The sequence below is a fragment of the Orycteropus afer genome, unplaced genomic scaffold (genome assembly GCF_000298275.1).
Source record: "Orycteropus afer afer isolate SDZICR_OR568_19922 unplaced genomic scaffold, OryAfe1.0 scaffold00003, whole genome shotgun sequence".
In the NCBI taxonomy this organism is placed as follows: domain Eukaryota; kingdom Metazoa; phylum Chordata; class Mammalia; order Tubulidentata; family Orycteropodidae; genus Orycteropus; species Orycteropus afer.
In genome coordinates, this window is record NW_006921590.1 from 26,446,244 (window position 1) to 26,472,323 (window position 26,080).

Below are 26,080 nucleotides of genomic sequence, written 5' to 3' on the forward strand. Positions count from 1 at the left end.
TTTTTTTTTTTTTTTTAAACACCATAATCCATCAGCGTTTAACCTGGGATAAAAAGCAAAGATTTACACTTAACCCATGATGCAGTATGGGCCTATGATATCCTAAATGTAGTCGGATTGGAAAAGATTTTCCAAGAGAATCCATAACAGGTGATCTTGGTAGGTTTGAATGTTATGTCTGGAAGAAGCCGCATTCAGATCATATTATGCCAGGTTATGTTATATAAGCATGTAAAGATGTAGATTATAAAATGAGAGATGAAAGAAAGTAAAATGCATTTTTTTTTTTTATTTTTTAAAATCACAAATAAGAAAAACAACCAGCTTAAAATAAAAAGGAAAAAGATGACCACTCAGGATTCTGCTAGCCTGGTAAGCCATTGTGCCTCTTTCTTTCTAGTTCTTGCTCTCTCACACACAGTTTACATAGTTGTAATCATAATGTAGTTCTGATTTTACATTCTTTTCTTTCACTTAACACTATGACATAAATGCATCCCCATCTATTACCCAGGCTTTATAATTATGATTTTAAATGGCTTTATCATAGTCCACTTAAAGGAGATACTGTAATTTACACAGTTATTATCTTATTGTTAGACATTTAGGTTGCTTACAACTTGTCTCTGTGATAATTAGTGTTACATCTTTCTGCCTTTGGAAAAGCAGTAACTTTCAAAGGTAACCTTTAATTCTTCCACTATTTTCTTTCCAAATACCTTATGCCGTCTGTCTCTTCTATGCAGTCTATAATTCTGTATTTGATGTGTGAAATTCTAGTATATGGTTTTGTTTTCAGCTGCTGTGCCATGTGCCAAACATATTGAAACAAGCCTCTCTTCTGTAGTCTCTGTTTCACCTCCAGCCCCCCCCCCCAATTGCTTTAGAGTTGTTATGACTCTAGGGTTCGTATGGGGTACAAGGATTATCCTTAGGAGTGTCCTTGACCTCCTAGAATTGTGTGCAAAATTGGGTATGTACATTTTCCAGCAAGAACGCACACACACACACACACACATATATTTATCATGAGGCATAGACAAGATGGCATCCTACTAACACACTCTTCCCAATCCCTCTACAACAGAGACCTGGAAAAACTGAGTGAACATTTTGGTTAGTCAGCCATATCTACTGCACTGACTACCTCACCCAACAGATGAGCACCTCTACCAGCTCCTACACCAATGGATCAATGACAGATGGTGAACAACACCTGCTCATCCCAACTATAGCGCCTCTTCATGATGAACAGAGTCCCACACCTACACTGCCACCAGTTATTTCCATCTGGAGACAGCTGGGGAGTGCCCCTGCTTCCAAGCTAATAACCAAAGAAGGACATCTGCCCACACACCTGGATAAATCAAAACAAAACAAAATTAAATGAACAAACAAAAAAAGGGGTGAAATAAACCAACACATAATCAACAAATAAAGACAAAAACTTCAAAATGTCTTGGAGGCAACAGACAACTTCAGTTCAAAAAAAGAAACAGACAAGATAGTGGAAGCAATTTACCAAAACAAAGAATTAGAAAATCTCCCTGAAAAAGAACAGGCAATAGAACAACCTGATAACAAATTCAAAAGACATATATATCTCCTTCTACGAGCTCAAGGAGACCAAAATAAGAAACAAGGAAATGACAGACAGTACCCTTAAAGAATGAAGGAAAATCATATAGGAGCAAAATGACAATGGAAATAGACAATTAGCAACCATACAGAAATACCAAATAGATACCCAGAAGATGAACACTAAAATTATGGCTATAGATAACACATTGGAAGGGCAAAAGAGTAGAATCAAACTGGCTAAAGAATGCATATCCCTGCTAGAAGACAAATCCCTTGGCACCAGCTTGTACAAGGAAAAATCAAAAAAAAAAAAAAAAAAAAGAAAGAAAAGAAGTAAAGAAAACTTAAGAGTTATATAGAAAAATATAGAAAGAACTAACATACACCAGATTAGAATTCCACAACAAGAGGAAGCAAAACAAACCACAGAGAAAACTGTTGGAGACTTGCTAGCAGAAAACTTCCCCAATAACATGAAAGATGAAAAGGTATCCATCCGAGAAGATTAATGAACCCCATATAGGATAGACCCCAAGAGAAGGTCACCAAGACATATAATTAAACTTTCTGAAACCAAAGATGAAGAAAGAATCTTGAGAGCAGCTCAGGCAAAATGAAATGTGACCTACAAAGGGCGACCCATTAGACTAAGCTCTAATTTCTCAGCAGAAACCATGCAGGTGAGAAGGCAATGGGATGACATATAAAAAAAATCTTGACAGAAAATAATTGCCAACTAAGGGTTATATATCCAGCAAAACTGTCCCTCAAATATAATGGTGAAATTAGGGCATTCCCAGACAAACAGAAATTGAGGGAATTTGTAAAAACCAGACCAAACCTACAAGAAATGCTAAAGGAGTCCTTCCAACAGAAAACCAGTAACAGAAGACAGCAACTTAAGATTAAGACATGTGACACCACCACCCAAAAAAACAGCCCAGGAAAAGAATTCTCAAATCTAAAATAAGCTTACAAAATGGAAAATAGAGAATGAGAGGTTTCAATCTATAAACAACACTAACTACAAAACAGATACAGAGAATAAATGGTATAATTACATAATTTCCATATGGAGAGGAAGTCAGGATGATGTCAACATAGAACAGACTGTACCAAACAAACTTAGGGAGATAAAAATTTACTATAGGATAACTACAAAGAAAACTAATAAGCTTCTAACCAAAATAAGAAAGAAGAAAATCACAAGGATTTAGTAAACACAAAATTAACAATAATGAAAAAAAGGAAAAGAAAACTCAATAAATGAACTCAGTACAGAAAAATGTTTGGAACAAAGAATCCAATAGAACCACAACAAAAAAAAACACAAAAGAATGACAGCAGTAAATTCATACCTATCATTAATTACACTAATAAGAATGAATTAATTGCACTAGTCAAGAGAGAGTGAGTGGCAGATTGGATAAGAAAACAAGACCCATCAATATGCTGCCTACAAGAGGCACAAACATAAAAATAAATTAAAAATCAAGGGATAGAAAAAACTATATCAAGCTAATGGCAGCTAAAAAAAGGGCAGGAATGTAATACTAATTTCTGATTAAAAAAGACTTCAAGGCAAAATCCAGCATAAAAGACAAGGAAAGACACTATATGATGATAAAAGAGTCACTTGACCAAGAGGACATAACCATAATGAATAGGTATGTACTCAATGAAAGAGTGCCAAAGTACAGAAAGCAACATTAACTGAAGTAAAAAGAGAAAAATTGAAAAAGAGAAATAGACAACTCTACAATAGTTCTAGGAGACTTTATTTTGATGAAGGACAGAACAACTAGGAAAAAGCTCAGCAAGACACAGATCTCAATAACACAGTCAAACAACTTGACCTCACAGACATTTATAGAACACTACACCCAACAAAAATATAATACATATTCTTTTTCAGTGCACATGGGTCATTCTCCAGAAAAGTCCATATGTTAGCCCACAAAATAAGCCTCGATAAATTTAAAAACATTGAAATACTACAAGGCATCATCTCAGATCAACCTGTTATAAAATTATAAATCAATAATAGGAAGATTAGGGGAAAAAACTCAACTACATGGACACTTCAGAAGAATTACTGGGTAACAGAAGAAATAAAGTGTGAAATAAAAGATCTACATCTTACTTTGGTGTGTAGTGACGGGTCTTAAAAGCTTGCGAGGAGCTCTGTAAGATGCAACTATTGGTCTAGTTACTAATGCCAACCACTTGGAAAGGGATCAAAATTAGAGATCCTGGATAGAGTGGGAGAAAAATGTGGAACAAAACTCAAAACCATAAAAAAGACCAGGATTACTGGTCTCATAGAAACTAATGAAACCCCTAAGACAACAGCCCAGAGTCACCATTTGGCCCTGGAATTGAACTTACTCCCTTGGCTTAACTCAGTCAAACAATAGATAGGCCTATGAGCTGAATACCTACACCAGGAAGATGCAGTCCTTAGAACAATTGACCATGGGAGAAGGGCAGCATTTGCAAAGGGAGAAAGATAGAGAAGAAGGAATGCATAGGCAAGAACGACACAGGGAAATGGTAACCACAAGGAGGAAGTGTGAGGAGAGCTGTTACACTGTAGGGAATGTAACCAGTATCACAAAACATAAAATGTACATGAATTGTTGAATATAAAACAAACCTGCTTTGTAAAATTTCACCCAAATCACAATAAAAAAGTAAAAAAAAAAAAAAAAAAAAAACCCTAGAAAGAAACAAGAATGAAAGTACAACATACCAAAATCTTTGGGACATAGTAAAAGCAATACTCAGGGGTCAATTTATAGCAATTAATGCACACATCAAAAAAGAAAGAAAGAACCAAAACCAACACTTTAACCCAGCAATGCCAAAAATTAGAAAATGAGCAACAAAAGAAGCCTACAATCTCCAAAAGAAAGAAAATAGTAATAATAAGAGCAGAAATAAATGAAGCAGAAAACAACAGGAAAAAAATCAACAAGACTAGAAGCTGGTTCTTTGAAAAGATTAATAAAACTGATAAACCACTGGAAAATTTAACTAAGGAAAAGAAAGAGAAGATGCAAATAACATGATGAATAAATGAAATGGGTGACATCACAACAGAACCAACTGAAATAAAAAAGGACAATAACAGAATACTATGAAGAACTGTATGCCAACAAATTCAAAAACCTCGAAGAAATGGACAAATTTCTAGAAGCACAAAACCTGTCTAAGCTAACACAGACTGAGGTAGAAAATTTGAAGAGACCCGTAACAATGGAATAAATTGAGAAGATTATAAAAATAACTCCTCAAAAAACATGTGCTGGCCCTGATTGCTTCACTGGAGAATTCTATCAAACGTTCAGAGAAGAGCTGGCACCTATCCTATTCAAACTATTCCAGAACATAGAAAAGGAAGGCATACTCCCAAACTAACTCTATGAAGCAAGTATAACCCTGAAACCAAAATCAGGCAAAGACACCACTGAAAATGAAAACTACAGACCACTATCCCTCATGAATATAGATGCAAAAATCTTCAACAAAATCCTAGCCAACAATACTTAAAAAAAAAAAAAAAAAAACCCCACCATGACCAAGTGGGATTCATGCCAGGTATGCAAAGATAGTTGAGCATTACAAAAACAATCAGTATAATCCATAACATAAATAAAACAAAGAAAAAGAACCACATGATCATATCTATTGTTGCAGAAAAGGCATTTGATAAAACACAGCATTATTCCTGATAAAAACTCTCAGTAAAACAGGACTAGAAGGGAAATTTCTCAATATAAAAAGGGCATATACACAAAACCAATACCTAACATTATTGTCAATGGAGACTCAAAGCATTTCCCTTGAGAATGGGAACTAGTCAAGGTTGCCCTCTATCACCACTTCTATTCAACATTGTATTGGAAGTCCTAGCCAGGGAAATAAGGAGCTCTGGTGGCATAGTCTCTAAGGCATTTGACTGCTAACCAGAAGGCTGGCAGTTCAAACCCACCAGTCACTCCTTGGAAGGAAGAGGAGGCAATCTACTTCCATAGTGATACCACCTCAGAAACCCAAGGAGGGGGTAGCTAAGAGTTGAATCCAACTTGACGGCAGTGAGTTTGGTTTTTGGAGCCAGGGAGATCAGGCAAGATTGTTGTTGTTGTTAGGTGCCATCAAGTTGTCTTTGACTCATAGCAACCCTATGCACAGCAGAATGAAACACTGCCCTATCTTGTGCTAGCATCACGATCCTTGCTATACCTGAGCCCATTGTTGCAGCCAATGTGTCTATCCATCTCATTGAGGGCCTTTCCTTTCTTTGTTGACCCTCCACTTTACCAAATATGATACCCTTCTCCAGGGAATGGTTCCTTCTGACAACATGACCAAAATAGGTGAGACGAAGTCTAACCATTCTTGCTTCCAAGGAGCATTCTGGCTGCACTTCTTCCAGGACAGATTTGTTCATTCTTTTAGTAGGCCATGGTACTTTCAGTATTCTTTGCCAACATCACAGCTCAAAAGTATCAATTCTTATTAGGTCTTCCTTATTCATCTTCCAGCTCTCACATGCCTGAGAGGCAATTGAAAATACCATGGCTTGGGTTAGGCATACCTTAGTCTTCAAGGAGACATTTTCACTCTTCATCACTTAAAGAGGTCTTTTTCAGCATATTTGCCTAAAGCAATATGTCGTCTGATTTGACTGCTGCTTCCATTGCTGTTGATTGTAGAACCAAGTAATATTAAGTCCTTGACAACTTCAATCTTTTCTCCATCCACTGTGAAGCTGTTTATTGGACCAGCTGTGAGGATTTTTGTTTTCTTTATATTGAGGTGTAATCCATACTGCAGACTATAGTGTTTAATCTTCATCGGTAAGTGCTTCAAATCATCTTCACTTCCACCCAGCAAAGTTGTGTCATCTGTGTAATGCAGGTTGTTAACGAGTCTTCCTCCAATCCTGATGTCACATCCTTTTTCATATAATCCAGCTTCTTGGATTATTTGCTCAGCATACAAGTTGAATAAGTATGGTGAAAGGATACAACCTTGATGCATTCCCTTGTTGATTTTGAACCATACAGTATCCCCTTGTTCTATTTGAATGAGAGCCTCCTGATGTATGTACTGGTTCCTCATGAGTGCAATCAAGTGTTCTTGGATTCCTATTATTCTCAATGTTATCCACAATTTGTTATGATCCACAAAATCAAATGCTTTTGATTAGTCAATAAAACATGAGTAAACATCTTTCTGGTATTCTTTGCTTTCAGATCAAAATGGTAGAAGCAGACACAAACATTCATTAATAATTGGAACATGGAATAAGGCAAGATAGAGAAATAAAATGCATCCAAAACTGGCAAAGAAGAAGTAAAACTATATTTGCAGATGACATGATCCTATACATAGAAAAGATACTCAGCAAAAAAAAAACTCCTGGAACTATTTGAAAGATTCAGCAAAGTGGCAAGATACAAGATCAACATAAAAAAAAATCAGTTGGATTCTGCGTATGCACAGGGAGACAGCTCGGGGGTGAGAGTCAGGAGTGCACAGAAGGGAAGGACACAGGGAAGAGGTAACTATGGGGAGGAAGTGGGAAGGGAGCTATTGCATTGTGGGAAATTGTAGTCAATGTCATGAGACAAAGTGTATGTGAGCTGCTGTATGGAAAGTGAATTTGCTCTGTAAACTTTCACCCAAATCACAACAACAACAACAACAAAAAAAATCAGTTGGATTGCTGTACATCAATAAAGAGATCTTTATAAAGGAAATAATGAAAACGATGTCATTGATAATAGCTACCAAAAAGAAAAAATACTTAGTAATAAATCTTGACAGGGACACAAAAGACCTATACAAAGAAAACTACAAAACACTACTATAAATAACTATAAGAGACTGACATAAATGGAAGGATGTGCCATGCTTATGATAGGAAGACTGAATACTTTGAAAATGTCAATACTACCCAAAGCATTCTCAATGCCATCCCAATCCAAATTTCATTAATATTCTTTAAGGAGATGGAAAAACCAGTCACTAATTTCATATGGAAAGGAAAGAGAGCTTGGATAAGACAAGAACTACTGAAGAAGAAAAACAAAGTAGGAGGTCTCACACTCACCAATCTCAAAATCCACTATACAGCCACAGTAGTCAAAATAGCCTGATATTGGTACAATACACCTATATAGACTAGTGGTACAGAACTGAGAATCCAGAAATACATCCATTCATCTATGGACAGCTGATCTTTGACAAAGGGCCAAAACCTATTAAATGGGGAAGGGATAGTCTCTTTAACAACTGGTGCTGGCAAAACTGGATATCCATTTTCAGAAAAATGAAACAAGATCCGTACTTCACACCACACATAAAAATGAACTCAAGATAGATCAAAGACCTAAATGTAAAACACAAAACTATGAAGTTCATCAAAGATAAAATAGGGGCAAACTTAGGGGCCCTAATTTATAGCATAAATAGACTATCGAGCATAACCCAAAATGCAGAAACAGCAGAAGATAAACCAGATGACTGAAAGCTTCTAAAAATTAAATTCATAAATATGCATCTAAAGACTTCTCCAAAATATTAAAAAAAGAACCTACAGATTGGAAAAAAATATTTAGTAATGACATATCGAGCAAGGGACTTATCTCTAAAATTTATAGAAAATTTTGACCCTCGATATCAAGAAGACAGACAATCCAATTAAAAAATGGGCAAAGGACATGAACAGACACTTTACCAAAGAAGATATTCAGGCAGCCAACAATCACATGAAGAAATGCTTGCTGTCAACAAACAAAAATCAGTTGGAGTCCTCTACATCAACAAAGAGACCTCTGAAAAGGAAATAAGGAAAATGATGCCATTTACAATAGCTACCAAAAAGATAAAATATTTAGGAATAAATCTTACCAGAGACACAAAAGACCTATACAAAGAAAACTGCAAAATACTGCTACAAAAAACTACAAGGGATCTATATAAATGGAAGAACTTGCCTTGTTCAATGGATAGGAAGACTGAACGTTGCAAAAACATCAATATTACCCAAAGCAGTGTACATTCAATGCAATCCCAATCCAGATACCATCAACATTTTTTTTAAGGATATACTACTACTAAGGATATGGAAAAACCAATTATTAATTTCAAATGGAAAGTAACGAGACCTTAGATAAGCAAAGCACTGCTGAAGAAGAAAAGCAAAGTAGGAGGTCCGACACTCACAGATCTCAAAACCTACTATACAGCCACAGTAGTTAAAAAAAGCATGGTATTGGTACAATGACAAACAGATAGAACAATGAAACAGAATAAAAACCCAGAAATAGACCCATCTATCTTTGGACAGCTGACCTTTGACAAAGGACCAAAACCCATTAAATGGGGGAGAGATAGCCTCTTTAACAAATGATGCTGGCAAAATTGGATATCCACTTGCAGAAAAATGAAACAAGACCCATACTTCACCCATACACTAAAACAAACTCAAGTTGGATCAAATATTTAAATGTAAAACCCAAAACTATAGAGCTCATAAAAGATAAAATAGGGGCAAATCTGGGAGCCCTAATTTATGGCATAAATAGACTATCAAGCATAACCCAAAATGCACAGGCAATGGAAGAGAAACTAGATGAATGAGACCTTTTAAAAATTAAATTCTTATGTGCATGAAAAGACTTCTCCAAAAGGGTAAAAGAGAATCTACAGATTAGGAAAAAATATTTGGCTATGACATATCTGACAAGGAACTTCTCTGCAAAATTTATAGAAAACTTCAACACCTAAACACCAAAAAGACAAACAATCCAATTCAAAAATGGGCAAAATACATGAACAGACACTTCACTAAAGACAATATACTGGCAGCCAACAAACACATGAGGAAATGCTCATGATGATTAGCTGTTAGAGAGATGCAAATCAAAACAACGAGACATCATCTCACCCCAGCAATAATAGCAAAGTTCAACAAACCAAAAACCAAAAAAACCAAACTCACTGCTGTTGAGTTGATTCCAACTCATAGCGACCTCTCCTTGGGTTTCTGAGGTGGTATCTCTATGGTAGTAGATTGCCCTGTCTTCCTTCTGAGGAGTGGCTGGTGGGTTTGAACTTTCAGCCTTCTGGTTAGCAGTCAAATGCAAAAATAATAAATGCTGATGAGGTTGTGGAGAGATTGGAACTTTCATACACTGCTAGTGGGATTGTGAAATGGTAAACCACTGTGGAAAATGGTATGACACTTCATCAAAATGTTGGAAATAGAAACATCACTTGATCCAGCAATCTTACTACTAGGAATATATCCTAAAGAGGTGAGATACAGGACACAAATAGATAGATATATGCCTAAGGAACTTGACTGCTAACCAGAAGGCTGGTGGTTAAAACCCACCAGCCACTCCTTAGAAGGAAGATGGGGCAATCTACTTCCATAGTGATACTGCCTCAGAAACCCAAGGAGGGCTCACTATGAGTTGGATCTGACTCGACAGCACATAACAACAACAACAACAACAATGTTCACTGCAGAACTATTTACAATAGCAAAGAGATGGAAACAACCTAAATGCCCATCAACAGATGAATGGGTAAGCAAACTATGGTACATACACACAATGGAATACTATGCAACATTAAAGAATAATGAAGAATCTGTGAATCACCTCATAATGTGGATGAACTTGGAGGACATTATACTGTGTAAAATAAGTCAATTACAGATGGACAAATATTACATGAGTTCATTATCATAAAAACTCAAAGAAAATTTACTCAGGGAAGGAAAGTATCTTTATTGGTGACCAGGGATGGTAGGAGGTTATTCACCAGTTAAGAGGCAGGTATTGATTTGGGTGAAGAGAAAGGCAATATAATAAAAGTGTGTGACCAGCACAATATCACTAAGGAAAAGGAAGACATGGACAGCTGCACAAGAAGTACAGACAATAAAGGTAAATACTATTACATACATGATACTGCATTATCAGTAAGAGCAAACACTAGTCTATGAGTGGATATGTAGGTAGACAGGCAAGAACATCAGGTTTGGGTAGGCCAATGAGAATATACCCATGACCCTATACATAGGATGGGCAGATGATATTCCTACATGTGTATTTGTATGTGTTATAAAAATGTCTATATGTTGTATAGAGCTAACAGGGGATAAAGTTAGGATAACTTCTTAGCCACAACTAAGCACCTTGAGGGTCTGAGCTGCTGGGCTTTTAGGCTCAGGACTATGGTCATGGGAGATATCAAGCTCAATTGGCACAACATAGGATATAAAAACATTCTGGATCCTACTTTGGTGAGTAGTGACTGGGGTCATAAAAGTTTTTGAACAGCCATCTAGGATGCAGCTGTTGGTCTCTCCTCTCCAAAGCAAAGAAGAGTGAAGTAACCAAAGATACATGGAAACAATTAGTCCATGGACCATAAGAACCTCAGCCTATACCACCCTGAGACCAGAACTAGATGGTGCCTGGCTACCACTGCCAACCACTTGGAAAGGGATCAAAGTTGTAGATTCTGGATAGAGTAGGGGAAAATGTGGAACAAAATTTGAAAAACATAAAAAAGACCAGGATTAATGTTTGGATAGAGACTTGTGAAACTCTGGAGACTATGGCCCCTAGTCACCTTTCAGGCCTGGAATTGGACTCATTCTTGTGGCTAACTTTCAGCCAAACAATAGAAAGGTCTACCAGCTGAACAACTACACTAGGGAGGTGCATTCCTTAGAATGAGAAATCCTGAGAGATCAGAAGGGCAACATTTACATTTACACAGGGAGAAAGCTACAGAGTCAGGAATGCATAGGCAAGAAGGACACAGGGAAAGAGTAACCACATAGAGAAAGTGGGAAGAGAGCTGTTACCATTGTGGGGATTGTAATCAGTGTCACAAAACAAAATGTATATTAACTGTTGAATGTAAAATGAATCTGCTCTGTAAAATTTCATCCAAATCATAATGAAAAGTTAAAAAACAAAAACAAACACACAAAAAGAACATATATATATATATCATGGATTAGATTCTTAAGTCGTCTAAAACAAAAAACCAAATGCACTGCTGTCGAGTTGGATCCAACTCATAGCGACCCCTCCTTGGGTTTCTGAAGCAGTATCACTACAGAAGTAGATTGCCCAACCTTCCTTCCAAGGAGTGGCTGGTGGGTTTGAACCACCAGCCTTCTGGTTAGCAGTCAAATGCCTTAGCATTACGCCACCAGAGCGCCCTTAAGTTGTCTGTTGTTATGTTGTTGTTATGTGCCGTCGAGTCGGCCCCGACTCATAGCGACCCCTCCTTGGGTTTCCGAGGCAGTATCACTACGGAAGTAGGATTGCCCAACCTTCCTTCCGAGGAGTGGCTGGTGGGTTTGAACCGCCAGCCGTCTGGTTAGCAGGCAAGTGTCTTAGCCACTATGCTACCAGAGCTCCTAAAGGTGACCAAAAAATAATAAACATTGAGTAGGACTCTTTAAGGAGCTACTGCAGTGCAGTGGGTAAGGCATTTGACTACTAAGGAGAAAGTTGTCAGTTGAAACACACCAAGTGCTCCATGGGAGGAAGATGAGACAATCTACTTATGTAAAGATTTACAGCCTTGGAAAACCTATGGGGGTCACTATGAGTCAGAATTGACTCAGGGGCAGTCAGTTTGGTTTTAGGGGTTTTATCTCTTTTCCTCCATTGCATCTTCTCCTCTGCTTCTGGTCAGATTCTAGCCTAAAACCTTTCACATTTAAGCTTCAAATTACCATACTCCTTTCCCCTTCTTTCCTTCCCTTCACTTTCCAGTCAACCTTCTTGAATATTTATACCTACTGTGTGCACTCCCTTGCCTCTGTTTATATGCTAAATTATTGGTCTCTCCCATCTTTCCCATGCCATTCTGCTCTTTCAGAAATATTTAAAAAGCAACTTATTGCTGTTGAGTCAATCCTGACTCAGTGACCCTATAGGACAGAGTAGAACTTCCCTATAGGGTTTTCAAGGTTGTAAATCTTTATGGAAGCAGACTGCCATATCTTTCTTCCATGAAGCAGCTGTTGGGTTTGAACCACCAACCTTTTAGTTAGCAGCTGAGTGCTTAACCACTATGCCACCAGGGATATAGATATTGTTGTTGTTATGTGCTGTTGAGTCGGACCCAACACATAGCAACCCCTCCTTGGGTTTCCGAGGCAGTATTACTATGGAAGTAGATTGCCCCATCTTTCTTCTGAGGAGTGGCTGGTGGGTTTATATAGATATATGAATATTTATATTTATAGGGATGCTTTTTAAAGAAGAAACTTAATATCATATTTACTCTCCCAATTTCTTATTCTTCCTAAACCTAACCTCCCCTTGAAGGTTTAGAATTCAATTTATCACAATTCAACAAAAGTATCTTGAACACCTACTACACATCATACTGGCACGTGAAGAGAATGATGCTCCATCTTTAACATTCAAGGCTAGACCAGAGGCACCCAGCATCTACGGAAAGCAATGGCTTTCTCCTAGTTTCTGTCTACAATGTGTACCGGTCAGATTCTGGACAGGAAACCAATGGCCACTTAAGAGTGATAACTGAGGAGAGTTTAATAAAGGGACAATTCACAAAAGGCTAAGGGAAAATAACAGAGGGAGGGAAGGAACAATTACTAGGAGTCAGTAAGTGTAATATCTGAAGAGAGGGCATTCAGCAGGAGCTGTGGCCATCTGTAGAGCCCCTGAAGTCACTGCCTAATCACAGCCTGACAGGCAAAGAGCTGGGTGAATAAGTTCCCTAGCTTCTCTCTTCTCCCAGTCTCTGATCTCTTGTCGGTGCCTCCCAGTGGCCACATCCAACTGAAAGCTAAGAGCTAGAGAGTCCAGCTACTGTATCCAAAGAAGATGACCTCCTGAAGCACAGATAGGGGAAAGAAAGGGATGAAGAGTAGATCTAGAGGAGGAAATGGAGAACTTCCAGACTTTACATCACCTCTGACTCCTGAAGATCTTTTATCCAGGAAGACAGAAAGTTCATCTTGGCTAAAGCTACTGTGCTCACTCAGGAGCCAGGGATCATGTTATGTGCCAATGGAAGATACTGCTTCTAGAGGCCTCAGAAGTGCAACAACTGCAACAAAACACCCTTTTCATTCTCTCCTCTCTGCTCATCTCCCTGTGTCATTTTCTTTTCATGTTGCAAGATGATTTCAGTAAACTTACTGTTGTTATTGTTAGGTGCCACCAAGTTGGCTCCAACTCACAGCTACCCTACATACAACAGAACAAAACACCGTCTGCTCCTGCCCCATCCTCACAATACTTGTTATGCTTGAACCCATCACTGCAGCCATTGTGTCAATCCATCTCATTGAAGGTCTTCCCCTTTTTCACTAACCCTCTACTTTACCAAGCAAGATATCCTTTTCCAAGGACTAGTCCCTTCTGACAACATGACCAAAACAGGTGAGACGAAGTCTGGCCATTCTCACTTCTAAGGGGCATTTGGGTTGCACTTCTATGACAGATCTGTTTGTTCTTCTGGCAGTCCATAGTATTTTCAGTATTTTTTTGCCAGCACCACAATTCAAAGGCATCAACTCTTCTTTGGTCTTCCTCATTCATTATGCAGCTTTCACATGCATATGAGGTGATTGAAAATACTATGGTTTGGGTCAGGTGCACCTTAGTCTCCAAAGTGACATCTTTGCTCCCTAATACTTTAAAAAGGTCTTTTGCTGCAGATTTGACCAGTACACTACGACATCTGATTTCTTTACTGCTGCTTTCATGGGTGTCGATTGTGGTCCAAGTAAAATTAAATCTCTCCTTGCTTTATTCATTCCTGCTTATATTAAGAGTACTGGGAAAATAATAAATACTTATAGTCAAATTAAACAAGACAAGTTAATTTTTGTTGACAGTTTGTATCATAGCTTATAATTTACATTAGATTGCCCTGATTAAGAAATAAGAAATTAATAATGAAAAAGCTGATTTAATTCTGGAGGAAAATGATGTGGAAATGACTGATATTTTTTATTATACCTAGCAATCCTCTTATGAGTCCCAGCCTGAACCCCTACAGGAGAAGGGCTTTGTGGCAGGCACTGCAGATTGTCTGCCCCCATCTCTTCAGCAGCCATCTCTACACACTCCTCCTCTTCTCATTCCTTGCTATATGCTGCTCTCTTCCTGTCCCACCCACCACAGGTCCATTGCTGGGCATTGCGGGGACCTGAGAAGCTATGACTGGGTTGAGAACCCCCAAGGTGGCACCTTCCACTTGGGGAGGTTTAATAAAATGAGAAAGGAGGGAAGGATGAAGCAGGGTGGGCGATCCTCTGTGTCAGGCAGGCTATACAGACATTTGTGAGTCAAGCTGCGGAGGTAGGGACCCTCTAGGGTTAAATCTCTGGTTTTGGTTGGGGCTGAGTATTTGCCACACCACTTCAAGGGCAAAGCAAGCCTCTGAAGGTTGAAAAAAGAGATATTCAAGAGCATAGGATCTATAGAATCTAAAACAGACCCAAATCAATAGCGCTTTCCCTTGAAAACCTATAAATAGTTTCCTGAAATCATTCCTTTCCTTACAGTCTTGGGAAACTATTTCCTGTAGCTCTCCTTGATGACATTGCTAGCTCCTCTACTTTCATTTGCTTCCACCCAGAGCAGTGATGAGCCACAGGCCACCTTGAGTCAAGTGCGCACACCTGTAGTGAATATGCTTTCTACCTTCTGTATGTGCCAGTATGCATGAGGAGGATGGGATGAGTTGTCATTAGAGAACCTTAGGCTTTAAAGAAATGGCCAAACTCTGTAATTAACTCCTGTAAGTAATCTCTGAACAAAGTACTGAGATTAGGCAGGGTGTGGGTAGAACACCATCTCTGGGCTCCGGAATACATCAGCCCTGTCTACTCTCTTGGGATCAAACCTGGACAAAAATTAAACTTATTTTCCTTGCTTTCCTCACATGACTGAGCACATCTAGGGAGCTAAACAGAACTGGGGCTTCATAAATACACTTCTGTAAGACAAGAAACAGATGCTGTACAAATTGTTTACATCCATGTCTAACTCTCATAGGTTTTGGCAGACTTATCTTTTGCCATCTGGGGATTCTCTTTCTAGAGGTCACATCCACCAAAACCTAGGAGTATTTTGAATATTAATTCAGTGAAACCAAGTCATGTCAGGGGCAATGGATGCAAAATCTTTAACACACACATATGGCCCACCTGGGTACTTTAAAGGACCCAGTCCACCCACTAAAGTACACATTGCAAAAAAAAACCAAATGCACTGCCATCAAGTCAATTCTGACCTATGACCCCTGTTGGGTTTCCAAGGCTGTAAATCTTTACAGAAGCAGTGTGCCTTATCTTTCTTCTGTGGAGTAGGTGGTGGTTTTAAATCACCTCCCTTTTGGTTAGCAGCCAAATGCTTTAACTGCTACATCACCAGAACTTCTCAAATATACATTACAAAAACACGAACTCACTGCCGTCAAGTCCATCCGACTCTTAGCAACCCCCTTGGGTTTCCAAGGCGGTATCTCTACAGAAGTAGATTGCTCAATCCTTCTTCCAAAGAGTATAAATCTCTTGTGCTAACAGATTATAGGACAAAAAATCTTCAAATTACCCACTGAGTATAGACACCAATTCTACTTCTTAATGTTGATTTCAACCTGGTTCTTCAGTCTTTAGAATTTACCTTTCATTACCCGATGAACCATTTAGATGGTTTTCTTTGGCATTGACCCTTGTCCGTGACTTTGACGTTTGTGTTCTGGTCACATGAATGCAACCTAGAGGCATCTGCCTTGGCTTGGTGGTACTTACTAGCAAGGTTTACTTCCTTCCTATCCTTGCGACCAGGGGATAGGATCTAGCAATCTATACCCTGCCTCATGCCGCATACAGTTACTAAAGGAATGGGAAGCATTAGGAATGTTCCTCTAGCCATTTAAAGTTGAGTGGCATGAATTTTCTGATATGTCATTGAAAAGCATACTCACAGGAGTATAGACTAATTTTTAAAACAAACATGATACAATACAGTATTTCAGCAATGAGACTTGAACAAAGTTAACTAGGGTTTTAATAGGTTTATTCTCTTGTTTTCCTCAAATTTAACACTGTTCTCCAACCCCTGCTCTCTGAATAAGAACAAATGTGCAGACAACTTACTGTAAACTGGATTTGGCAACCACCCATGATGTAGTCCAAGAAAGAATGCATCTTGTGGATCTACACAGGAGAAGCAGAAAAGGGAACCAGGTTAGTAACAGTATGATCTGTTTCCTCACAGACTGGAGGCCTGAGCTTTGGTGACAGGCTGCCTAAACTAGAGGTAAGAGCAGGGAGAGATCTACAGAGGAAAGATGGGTCCATTAATTCTATTTTGTTAAAGGAGAGAAAGCAAGCAATGATCAATACAGAGGGTCCTGGGAAGGCTGCATATAGCCATCTTTTGCTCCCTTTTCTTCTTTTTTCATTTACACATGATTTTAATCAGTCTCTCTCTATAGACTAAAAACTGTATTTTCAAGGGTCACCACTGTTTTTGAAATTAATGAAGTCTATCTTGCTTCCCCATGCCAAAGTCCCCATCTGGGAGAATACCACAAGTAAACTAGATTGGCAACTCTAATATCACTACTTCCTAAGGCCTTTACTGATGGTTTCCAGTTAGCTATCCCTGCTTCCTTGTCATGAAGGACGATGACCAACAGTTATTGAGCACTTGCTGTATGCCAGGCACTCAACATCCATTATATTATTCAGTTCTAAAATAATCTTATGAGGGTAGAACAATTATTATTATTGTACCCATTTTACAGATGAGAAAACTGAGGCTAAGATGGTTGTTGTTGTTGTTGTTGTTATGTGCCATCGAGTCATACCTGACTCATAGCGACCCCTCCTTGGGTTTCCGAGGCAGTATCACTACGGAAGTAGGATTGCCCAACCTTCCTTCCGAGGAGTGGCTGGTGGGTTTGACCTGCCAGTCGTCTGGTTAGCAGGCAAGTGTCTTAGCCACTATGCTACCAGAGCTCCCGGCTAAGATGGTAAAGCTAGAAAATGGTGGAGCTGGGACTCAAATGATAGCAATCTAGAGTTTTTACCTCTTGGCTGGAAGTCAGTGTGATCCCTGTTTCCTGCCCAACCACCAAGGGTTGTGTTCTCCAAGCCTTACTGATTTCTGTTCTTAATTTCTGTTACTTTATGATTCTACTGCTTGGTTCCTGATGATAGTCATCTATTCATCAAATACTTATTGAGTGCCCACCATGCATCAAATACTAGGGATACGGTGATGAGAGAAACAGACTTGGTGCCTGCAGTCATGGAGCTTATAGTCTGGAACCTTCTACCTGGACACCCAGTAACTGAGACTTTGACCCTCACTTCTCAAAGTTTATCTGATGCTCAGGGCAGCTTTGTGGAGACTGACCCACAAAATTCTGTGTTTGTCTTTCTAGATACAACTTCCAGGTGGCTCACATCTATTAGCAGATCTTTCTTAGGATTGGCTTTCACTTGGTCCTCTGAATAGTGCCTGCTCCCAGATTTCTTATGGCAATGCTTTCCCTGGTGGTTGGGACATGCTACTTCTATATCAAAGAATTAAGAACTTGGAAATGAGTGAAATAACAATGGCCTCAGAGCTGAAGTGTAAGAGCAACTGGTAAAGGATCATAACAGATAGTAAACAGTCACCTTAAGAAGACAGACAACCATTGGGTTTATCTCAATCTTTTCTTCTGCTCTGCTAGCCAAAAGGATGGTCACATGTACTTTAGTCCCAGTGATTGGATCAAGAGGTGGGCATGTGACCCAAGCCAGACCTATGAGTCGTTTCCTGCACTCTCTCATTATGTAAGGATGTGATCCTGCAGCTTCTGGTAGTCATAGAGAAGCCAATGTGGGAGAAGGAAACTGATATATAGAGAGAGAGAGAGAGAGAGAGAGAGAGAGAGAGAGAGAGCGAGAGCGAGCAAGAGAGTGAGAGAGAATCTGGTTCATGTTCCAGTCTACATGATGAATTCAGACAGACATAGTTAAAAATCTCAGTTCTTACATGTACCACTCATGGACTCTGAGCTAGTTCCATTACTTCACCTGAAAGTAGGAATCTCATGATTGTGATAAGAGTTAAAAAGAAATGTTCATAGTTACTCTCACATAGTAAGTACTCAACCATTGGCAGAATTACTCTCAGATGTGATTTAGAAGGAATTTTAATTACTAGCATATGAAATTTTCTGAAAAGTTGGAGCCCCTCTGAGAGCAATTTCTAGGCTCTTTAATCCCCCCACCTTGTCTTATTTTTATGCTACCCTTTTGGCATATGTGAGGTGCCACTTACATGGCACTGACCTCTCTAACAGGCACATCATAGATCTATAAATGGTGACTGCCCCCTTTAGAGATCTCCCTCTCATGCTGCCTTTAGCAAAGAAGAGCCCAATCTGTCACTAGAACTGTCCTGTCTTTGAGGGCAGAACTATCTTAGAGAGTGGATGTTGGCATTGGGCCACCACAGCTCCAAGACCACTCATGCTTATATTTTTCATTGTATGTATACTAATACATTGACTTTCTGCTTTTTATTTTAAAGAAAGATCATGCCTTCTTCACACTATTTCCCTCTGACTATAAAATCTGAGCTCCTCCCCCGAGACAATTCTGTCTTCATACTCCTAGAAGAAAGGAGTTGGGCACATACCTTGCACAGATTCAGAATCACAATGCCTGAGTTCTTGTAATTTTTCTTCTTAGCCTTGTACTTAGGGTTGATGCACTCCCATTGCACCTGAAACAAGAGGAGTCACATGAGAGCCTGCTTGGGAAGAAGTGAATCATTCCATAAGGCCAAGCCACCAGGCGCTGTGTGGATGAACTGAAGTACTGACAAATGGTCTCTAGGTGGTCAGCCTTGCATCTAGACAGTCAGTGATAGAGAGTGGATGATAGTGAAAACTATGCAAATTACTTGTTTCCTTTATGCCTTGGATGTTTCACCTGTAAAATGGAGCTCATAATTGTATCTATCTCACAGAGCTGTTGCAAGGATTAAATAATTAATACATGTAATGCACCTAGAATGGTAGCTGGCATGTATAAATACTTACTATCAAGAGGGTCAAATCAGGCAGCAGAGGGAAAAGATCTGCACACACAATTGAATGATCCCCAACTGTTGAGTCTTAGTGCCTGAGAATTGATGTAAAAGGTAGGAAAATTGAGAAGTGCCGAATGCTGGCTCCAGGAAGTTAATGGGGACAATAAAGAGTTTATATAGAACTTTTCTGAGAACTAAAGTAATGAATTGATATGTCACATCAGTAGTACAATACTTTTCTATGGAACCTCCAGGAGGGCTTCTTCAAGGGATGACATCAGAGCTGCAGGAGTAGTTGGGAAGTGAGGAGATTATTTGTGAGCTAAGGGGTTTCTTAGGGGGATAGGTGCTAGCCTTTTTGAGTCAATGGAAGATTATATAGGATAAAATCAATTGTGGGTCAAATAATCAAGAGCCAATGACTGCACTCTAGAGTGTATTCAAGAACTGAGGTTTCCAGGAATCACTGGTTATCACTGTCTTAACTGGTGTACATGGAAACAACAGTGCTGCATTAATGAGACTCTAGTTGTTTCATGCCTGGTCCTTGGGTTGTCTAAGGACCCATTCAAAGAGAAGCATGGGGTTCTTGGTCTGGATTGACCCCAGAACCAAAGACAAATCTCTGGTTTGGGAGGCCAAGAGAAGTGAATGGGAATGATAATGAAAATTATGGATGTGTCTCTAGGGCCTGTGAACAGGGAGCGAACACACCTTCCAATATAAAATCACCAGGGAAGGGCTGCAAATTTGCATTTTTATAAAGCACCACATATGATTATGATGATCTTGTTAATCTGGGAAGCCCTGATACAATAAATAGGAGCCCTGGTGGTGAAGTGTTTAAGTGTTCAACTGCTAACTGAAACTTCAGAGGTTCAAACGCACCAGCCACTCCACAAGAGAAAGATGTGGCAGCTGACTTCCATAAAGATTAAAACCCACTGTTGATGAGTTGATTCCAACCCAGAGACCCCATTCCTACTCATAGAGACCCCGTAGAACAGAGCAGAACCCATAGGGTTTTCAAGGCTGTAGTCTTTATAGAAGTAGACTGTCACTTATTTCCCCCACAGAGTGGTTGGTAGGTTTGAACTATCGACCTCTTGGTTAGCATCCAAATTCTTAACCAACGTGCCACCAAGCTTCCTTCCACAAAGATTACAGCCTTCAAAAATCTATGGGGTAGTTCTTTATCTTATAGGGTCACTATGATGGCATGGGTTTGGTTTGTGGTTTGCTACAATAAATATCATAACCAGTTTCTTAAATTCATTATTCTTTTCATTAGCACATATTCACCCTTCTCCTCCTACTTCCTTACCCTCCCTTCAGTCCTCATTGAGGTTGTCTATGCTCAGATCATATTTGGGGATTTCTCATTTCTTTGCCAGTAATGAGAATTCCAAGTTTCATTTCTAAACACTGGTATGAAAAATAGCCACTCCTCCATCAGCTCCTAGGAAAATGACAGAGTCTTAATAAGACACTCAGTTCATAAATTTATCTCTGGGGTCATTTCCAAAGGAAAGTGAAAAAATGTTATGTGCTTAAGCCTATTACATGCAGTACTATTTTTAATAATGAAAAATTTTAAACAAGCTTTATATATACCAATATATGTTTGGTTACTTAAATTATGGTAATTGATGAAACACACACTTATGAAAAATGATAATTTTGGAGGTCAAGTTGCAACATGGAATGATGCATATTATATATTGTTAAGTGCAGCGAGAAGGAAAAAGCATTAATATACATCTTGAAGGAACATGAAAACATTAAATGATATTGTTTATTGGTGCTGACCATGGGATATTTAAAGGAGCTCTGGTGGTACAGAGTGGGTCAGCAGTTAGAACCCACTGGCTGCTCTGTGGGAGAAAGATGAGGTAGTTTGCTTCCATAAAGATTTACAACCTTGGAGACCCTATGGGGCAGTTCTGCTCTGTCCTACAGGGTGGCTATGAGTTGGAATCCACTTAATAACAGTGAGTTTTGTTTTTGGTTTATGGAATATTTAAAAATATTTACTTATAAATTTATTAATATTATCATAGTGATGCTAGGGCACTTTAAAAATGCAAAAACCTAGCCAGACAAGGAGCTCTGGTGGTATAGAGGTTAAAGCATTTGTTCCCTAACCACGTTGGTGGTTTGAGCCCACTAGCTGCTCTGCAGAAGAAAGATGAGGAAGTTTGCTTCCATAAAATTTTACAGCCCTAGAAACTCAAGGGGGGTCACTATGAGTCAGGATGAACTTGATGGGAGAGAATTTGTCCTTTTTTGAGTCAGACAGGTCATGTAATCAGTTGTACATGAGATAAAGGGTGGATCATGGAAAGGATGAGAAGACATGACAGGGTGAATACCCCTATCACTCGCCTTCTCTTCATCCATGTTAATTCTGTATTAATATATGAACAATGGTAACATTCATTTTCACCATTTATAGCAGAAACTGATGGAGCCACAGGTGGTGCACATGGTTAAGCACCCAATTACGAGCTGAAAGGTTGGGGTTTGAACCCACCAAAAGGTACCTTCGAAGACAGGTCTGTAGATCTGCTTCTGAAAGGTCACAGCCTGGGAAACATTGTGGGGAAGTTCTACCCTGTGCACATGGGATCACCATGAGTCAGACTCTACTTGAGGACAACTAACAACAGAAGAAACTGCTGGAGCCCTCAACTCACACTACTGTGCTCTTACCATTTCAGTTCACACTGGCCTGACTTCCATTTACTGTCTTTCTTTCCTGTCTAGTCTCACTTCTCCAGTCCCTTACTAGGAGTGGAGTGCTTTCTTCACTTTCTGAAGAAGCTTCTTACACTTAAATCCTTATCTCAGAACCTGCTTCTAGGGGAATCCAGACTAAGACACCACATCATCTTGTAGAGTTGTCCTCCACAGTGTAGACACTGAATAAATAACATGTTTTGGATCAATGGATTATGATAATCCCTCTGCTTTCTTTAGTATATATTCACTTCAGTATATTAAAATAGGTGCTCTGGTAGCATAGTGCCTAAGGCACTTGACTGCCAACTGGAAGGCTGGCAGTTCAAACCTACCAGCCACTCCTCAGAAGGAAGGTTGGGCAATCTACTTCCATAGTGATATCGCCTCATAAACCCAAGGAGGGGTCGCTATTAGTCGGGTCCGACTTGATAGCACATAACAACAACAACATATTAAAACATGAAGATAACTATCACTTCCCAATGTTGGGAAAGTGATACCTTCTAGATCTTTTTGCTCCTGCGCACCATCCTATGGGTGCTGTCTCCTAGGATTTCCATTCAGGAGACAAAGGGGATCCCTGAACAGCAGGAAGTATATGAATATGAGGCAGAGTTTCTGAGGCAGACATGATTGGGACAGACTGATACAGTAGTGGCCTTCAAGGATCCATTCTTCTATGTACTCATGCCTTTGTATGGCATACTGACTCTGAGCTTAGCCACATGGCTTATTTTTTTATTTTTTATTTTTTTTGCCAGTGAGTCATTAGCAAATATGATATGAGCAGAGCCTTGAAAAATACCTGTGTATTGGGGCTTGTTCTGTCTGGTGGCTGGGAAGTTTTCACCACCCTAAAAAAAAAGCTTAGGATAAAAGAGCACGTGGAGAAAGGTCCCAGCCATTGTAGCTGAGACTCAAATGTATGAGTGAGTCCAGCTGGCACCATGAGGAGCAGAGATGAGCTATTTGTTTGGCCCAAATTGCCAACCCAGAGAATCATGAGTAAATAAATGACTTTTTTTCAGCCAAGAAGTTTTGGGGTAATTTGTTACTCAGCAAAAGACAATTGATATAGTAGTTTCTCATCACTGGAGAGATGCCAGCTAGGACTAGGCAACCATGTAAAAGTGTGGAAGAAGGGGATTTTTCACTGGCTAAGGTGTCTCTAAGACTCCTTCCAAATCTGAGATTCTTGGGAGAGAAAGAGAGATAAAAAGAATGAAGAGGAAGGGAGGACAGGAGGGAAGGAAGAAGCAAGGGAGAGAAGGAGTGAGGGAGGAAGAAAGGAAGGATGGGAGAAAGGAAAGGAGGGAGGGAGGGAGGAAAGGATGAAGGAAAGAAAAGTCAAACTGACTCTGAAATCAGGATATCTACTCTTGTTTTATTTTTTTAAAGGCCTAATCTGTCTACCAGGAGCTCTGGTAGCATAGTGCCTAAGGCACTTGACTGCTAAACAGAGGGCTGGCGGTTCAAACCCACCAGCAACTCCTTGGAAGGATGATGGGGCAATCTACTTCCGTAGTGATACTGCCTTGGAAACCCAAGGAGGGGTTGCTATGAGTTGAGTCTGACTTGACGGCACATAACAACAACACAATAACAATCTGTCTACCATCATGATGATTGTCTTTTTTTCCATCCCTTCAGTTTTTTTTTCTCATTCCCTCTCCATGTGGATGGTGCTTGATAAGAATTCTATCCTGGGTCAAGGCAGATTTAGTATCTTCAGATCAAGTATTGCAAGTCTCTCCCAAGCCCATCAAAATGGAAATAGACTTTTCCCCCAAAGCTTTCTCTAACATTATGGTATAAACAAGTGACTTAGGGATTTATTTAACAATTAGAAAGAAAAGTCTCTACAATTAGCTGTGCTTATTTCCTTGTCGTTTTCAAAAGCACTTTCTCAATTTCTTCAATCAAGAAAGACCTTGCAAATGACATCACGAGTGAATTAAAGATTCCCAGTTCTAGTAAGGATTGTAATGATGATCCATGAAAAAGTCTACTCATTTCCATCACAGACTAAGCTGGACCGGTAGTTGGGGATGATTTGCTCAGTCAGAGAGGACTGTGAGGAAGCTGAATCCAAACCAGGGGTGCTTGGGACCTTTGTGCCTGTTGGGTGGGAAAGTGGTGATGATGAACTAGGTCTAGTAAATACCGTGCATCTGCTCTGTGATGAAGCTATCCTACAACTGTGGGCTACACACTTTACTCCCACAATCCCATTTAACTCTTCCTACCACCCACATTACAGATGAAAGGCCTGAAGCTCATAGAAGTGAAAGGATTGCCCAGCTCATCAAGGTGGTAACTAGTAGATCTGCCATTCATACTCACACCAGTCTCACTCCAAAGCCAAACCTTTTAACCACAATGCCTACCCCAAGGACAGCCTTGGAGGTGCTTTTCTATTTGTGCTTAGACATTTCCTCTTTTTCTTCTTCAAGTAAGGATGCTCAAGTAGGTTAATCAAGAATTAATTAAGGTTATCAAAAATTTACCTTGCACTTTCAGAAGCTTTCACAAGAGAAGGGAGGAAAACTTTGCGCACAAACTAGACCTCCCTGCCATGAGGGTTCCTCATCTCAGGAAATGGTGCCAATATTTATCCATTTATCCTTTAGTTATCATTTTATTTCCTCCTCATATCAAATTCTCACCAAATCATGTAGTTCCTACGTGGTGTTAGGTGTAATGTTAAGGCTCAATATTATTTGCTGCTTTCATATCTGATTAGGTGCTGTTGAGTCATCTCCGACTCATAGCAACCTTATGTACAACAGAACGAAATACTGCCTGGTCCTGTGCCAGCCTCACTCACGATCCTTGCTATACTTGAGTCCATTGTTACAGCCACTGTGTCTATTCATCTTGTTGAGGGCCTTCTGCTTTTTTGTTGACCCTCCACATCTGGTAAAATCAGGAGGGCCTCAGATGGCCAAAGAACAAGTTCCCTTCCTTACTCTGCTCCTGTGGATATTGTCACCTAGCCTAATAACCTTCCTTATACAGGGGACCAGGCATAGTTCCAGCTGATCCCTGAGTAGTCAGTTTCAGTTCCTTGCAGCCATGGACTTATTCAAACAAGCCAATCACATCTTCCCATAGGAACCTGTTACTCATCACCCTCTTGATCCTACAAATCCTGCCTCCTACAGTCCTGGTTGTTCACTCTGTTCCAGAGTATAGCTTCCATGTGGCTTGGCATGGCATGCAGTGTCCTCCTCCCTTGGGCTGAAAGGATATGCAACTAATAAACTTGTATCTGTCTCATCTATCAGTATTGCGTGTTGAATGCCTAGCCATCCCTATAAGCCTAGGATGGGAACCTCTCCCTCATCAAAAGGGTGAGTAGCAGGTGACTAAACCTTCCTATCCCTTGTCTAGCTCCTAACACATCTGTATCACTATCTCGTCTCCCTATAATTGATTATATACATAGTTGTTGTTGTTAGTTTCCATTGAGTTGAATCCCACTCACAGAGACCTGTGTCCAGAGTAGAACTGCTTCAGAGTATTCAAAGCTGTGACAGTTTGAAAGCAGATCACCAGGTCTGTCTTCATGGAGTCACTGGGTGAGTTCAAAGTACCAACCTTTTGGCTAGTAGTTGAGTCTG

At 39.6% G+C, this 26,080-nt stretch overlaps 1 protein-coding gene across 1 annotated transcript in view; it reads right to left on the reverse strand.

Annotated features, from left to right (window-relative positions):
• The window catches only part of CPNE4 (copine 4), a 630,026-nt gene that overhangs the window by 42,913 nt on the left and 561,033 nt on the right, over positions 1-26,080 (reverse strand). Inside the window, exons 8-9 of the mRNA XM_007936892.2 lie at positions 19,320-19,406; positions 16,778-16,837 (exon numbers count right to left, since the gene is read on the reverse strand). Of these exons, the coding sequence (XP_007935083.2) occupies positions 16,778-16,837; positions 19,320-19,406 (147 nt within the window). The remainder of the gene's footprint in view (positions 1-16,777; positions 16,838-19,319; positions 19,407-26,080) is intronic.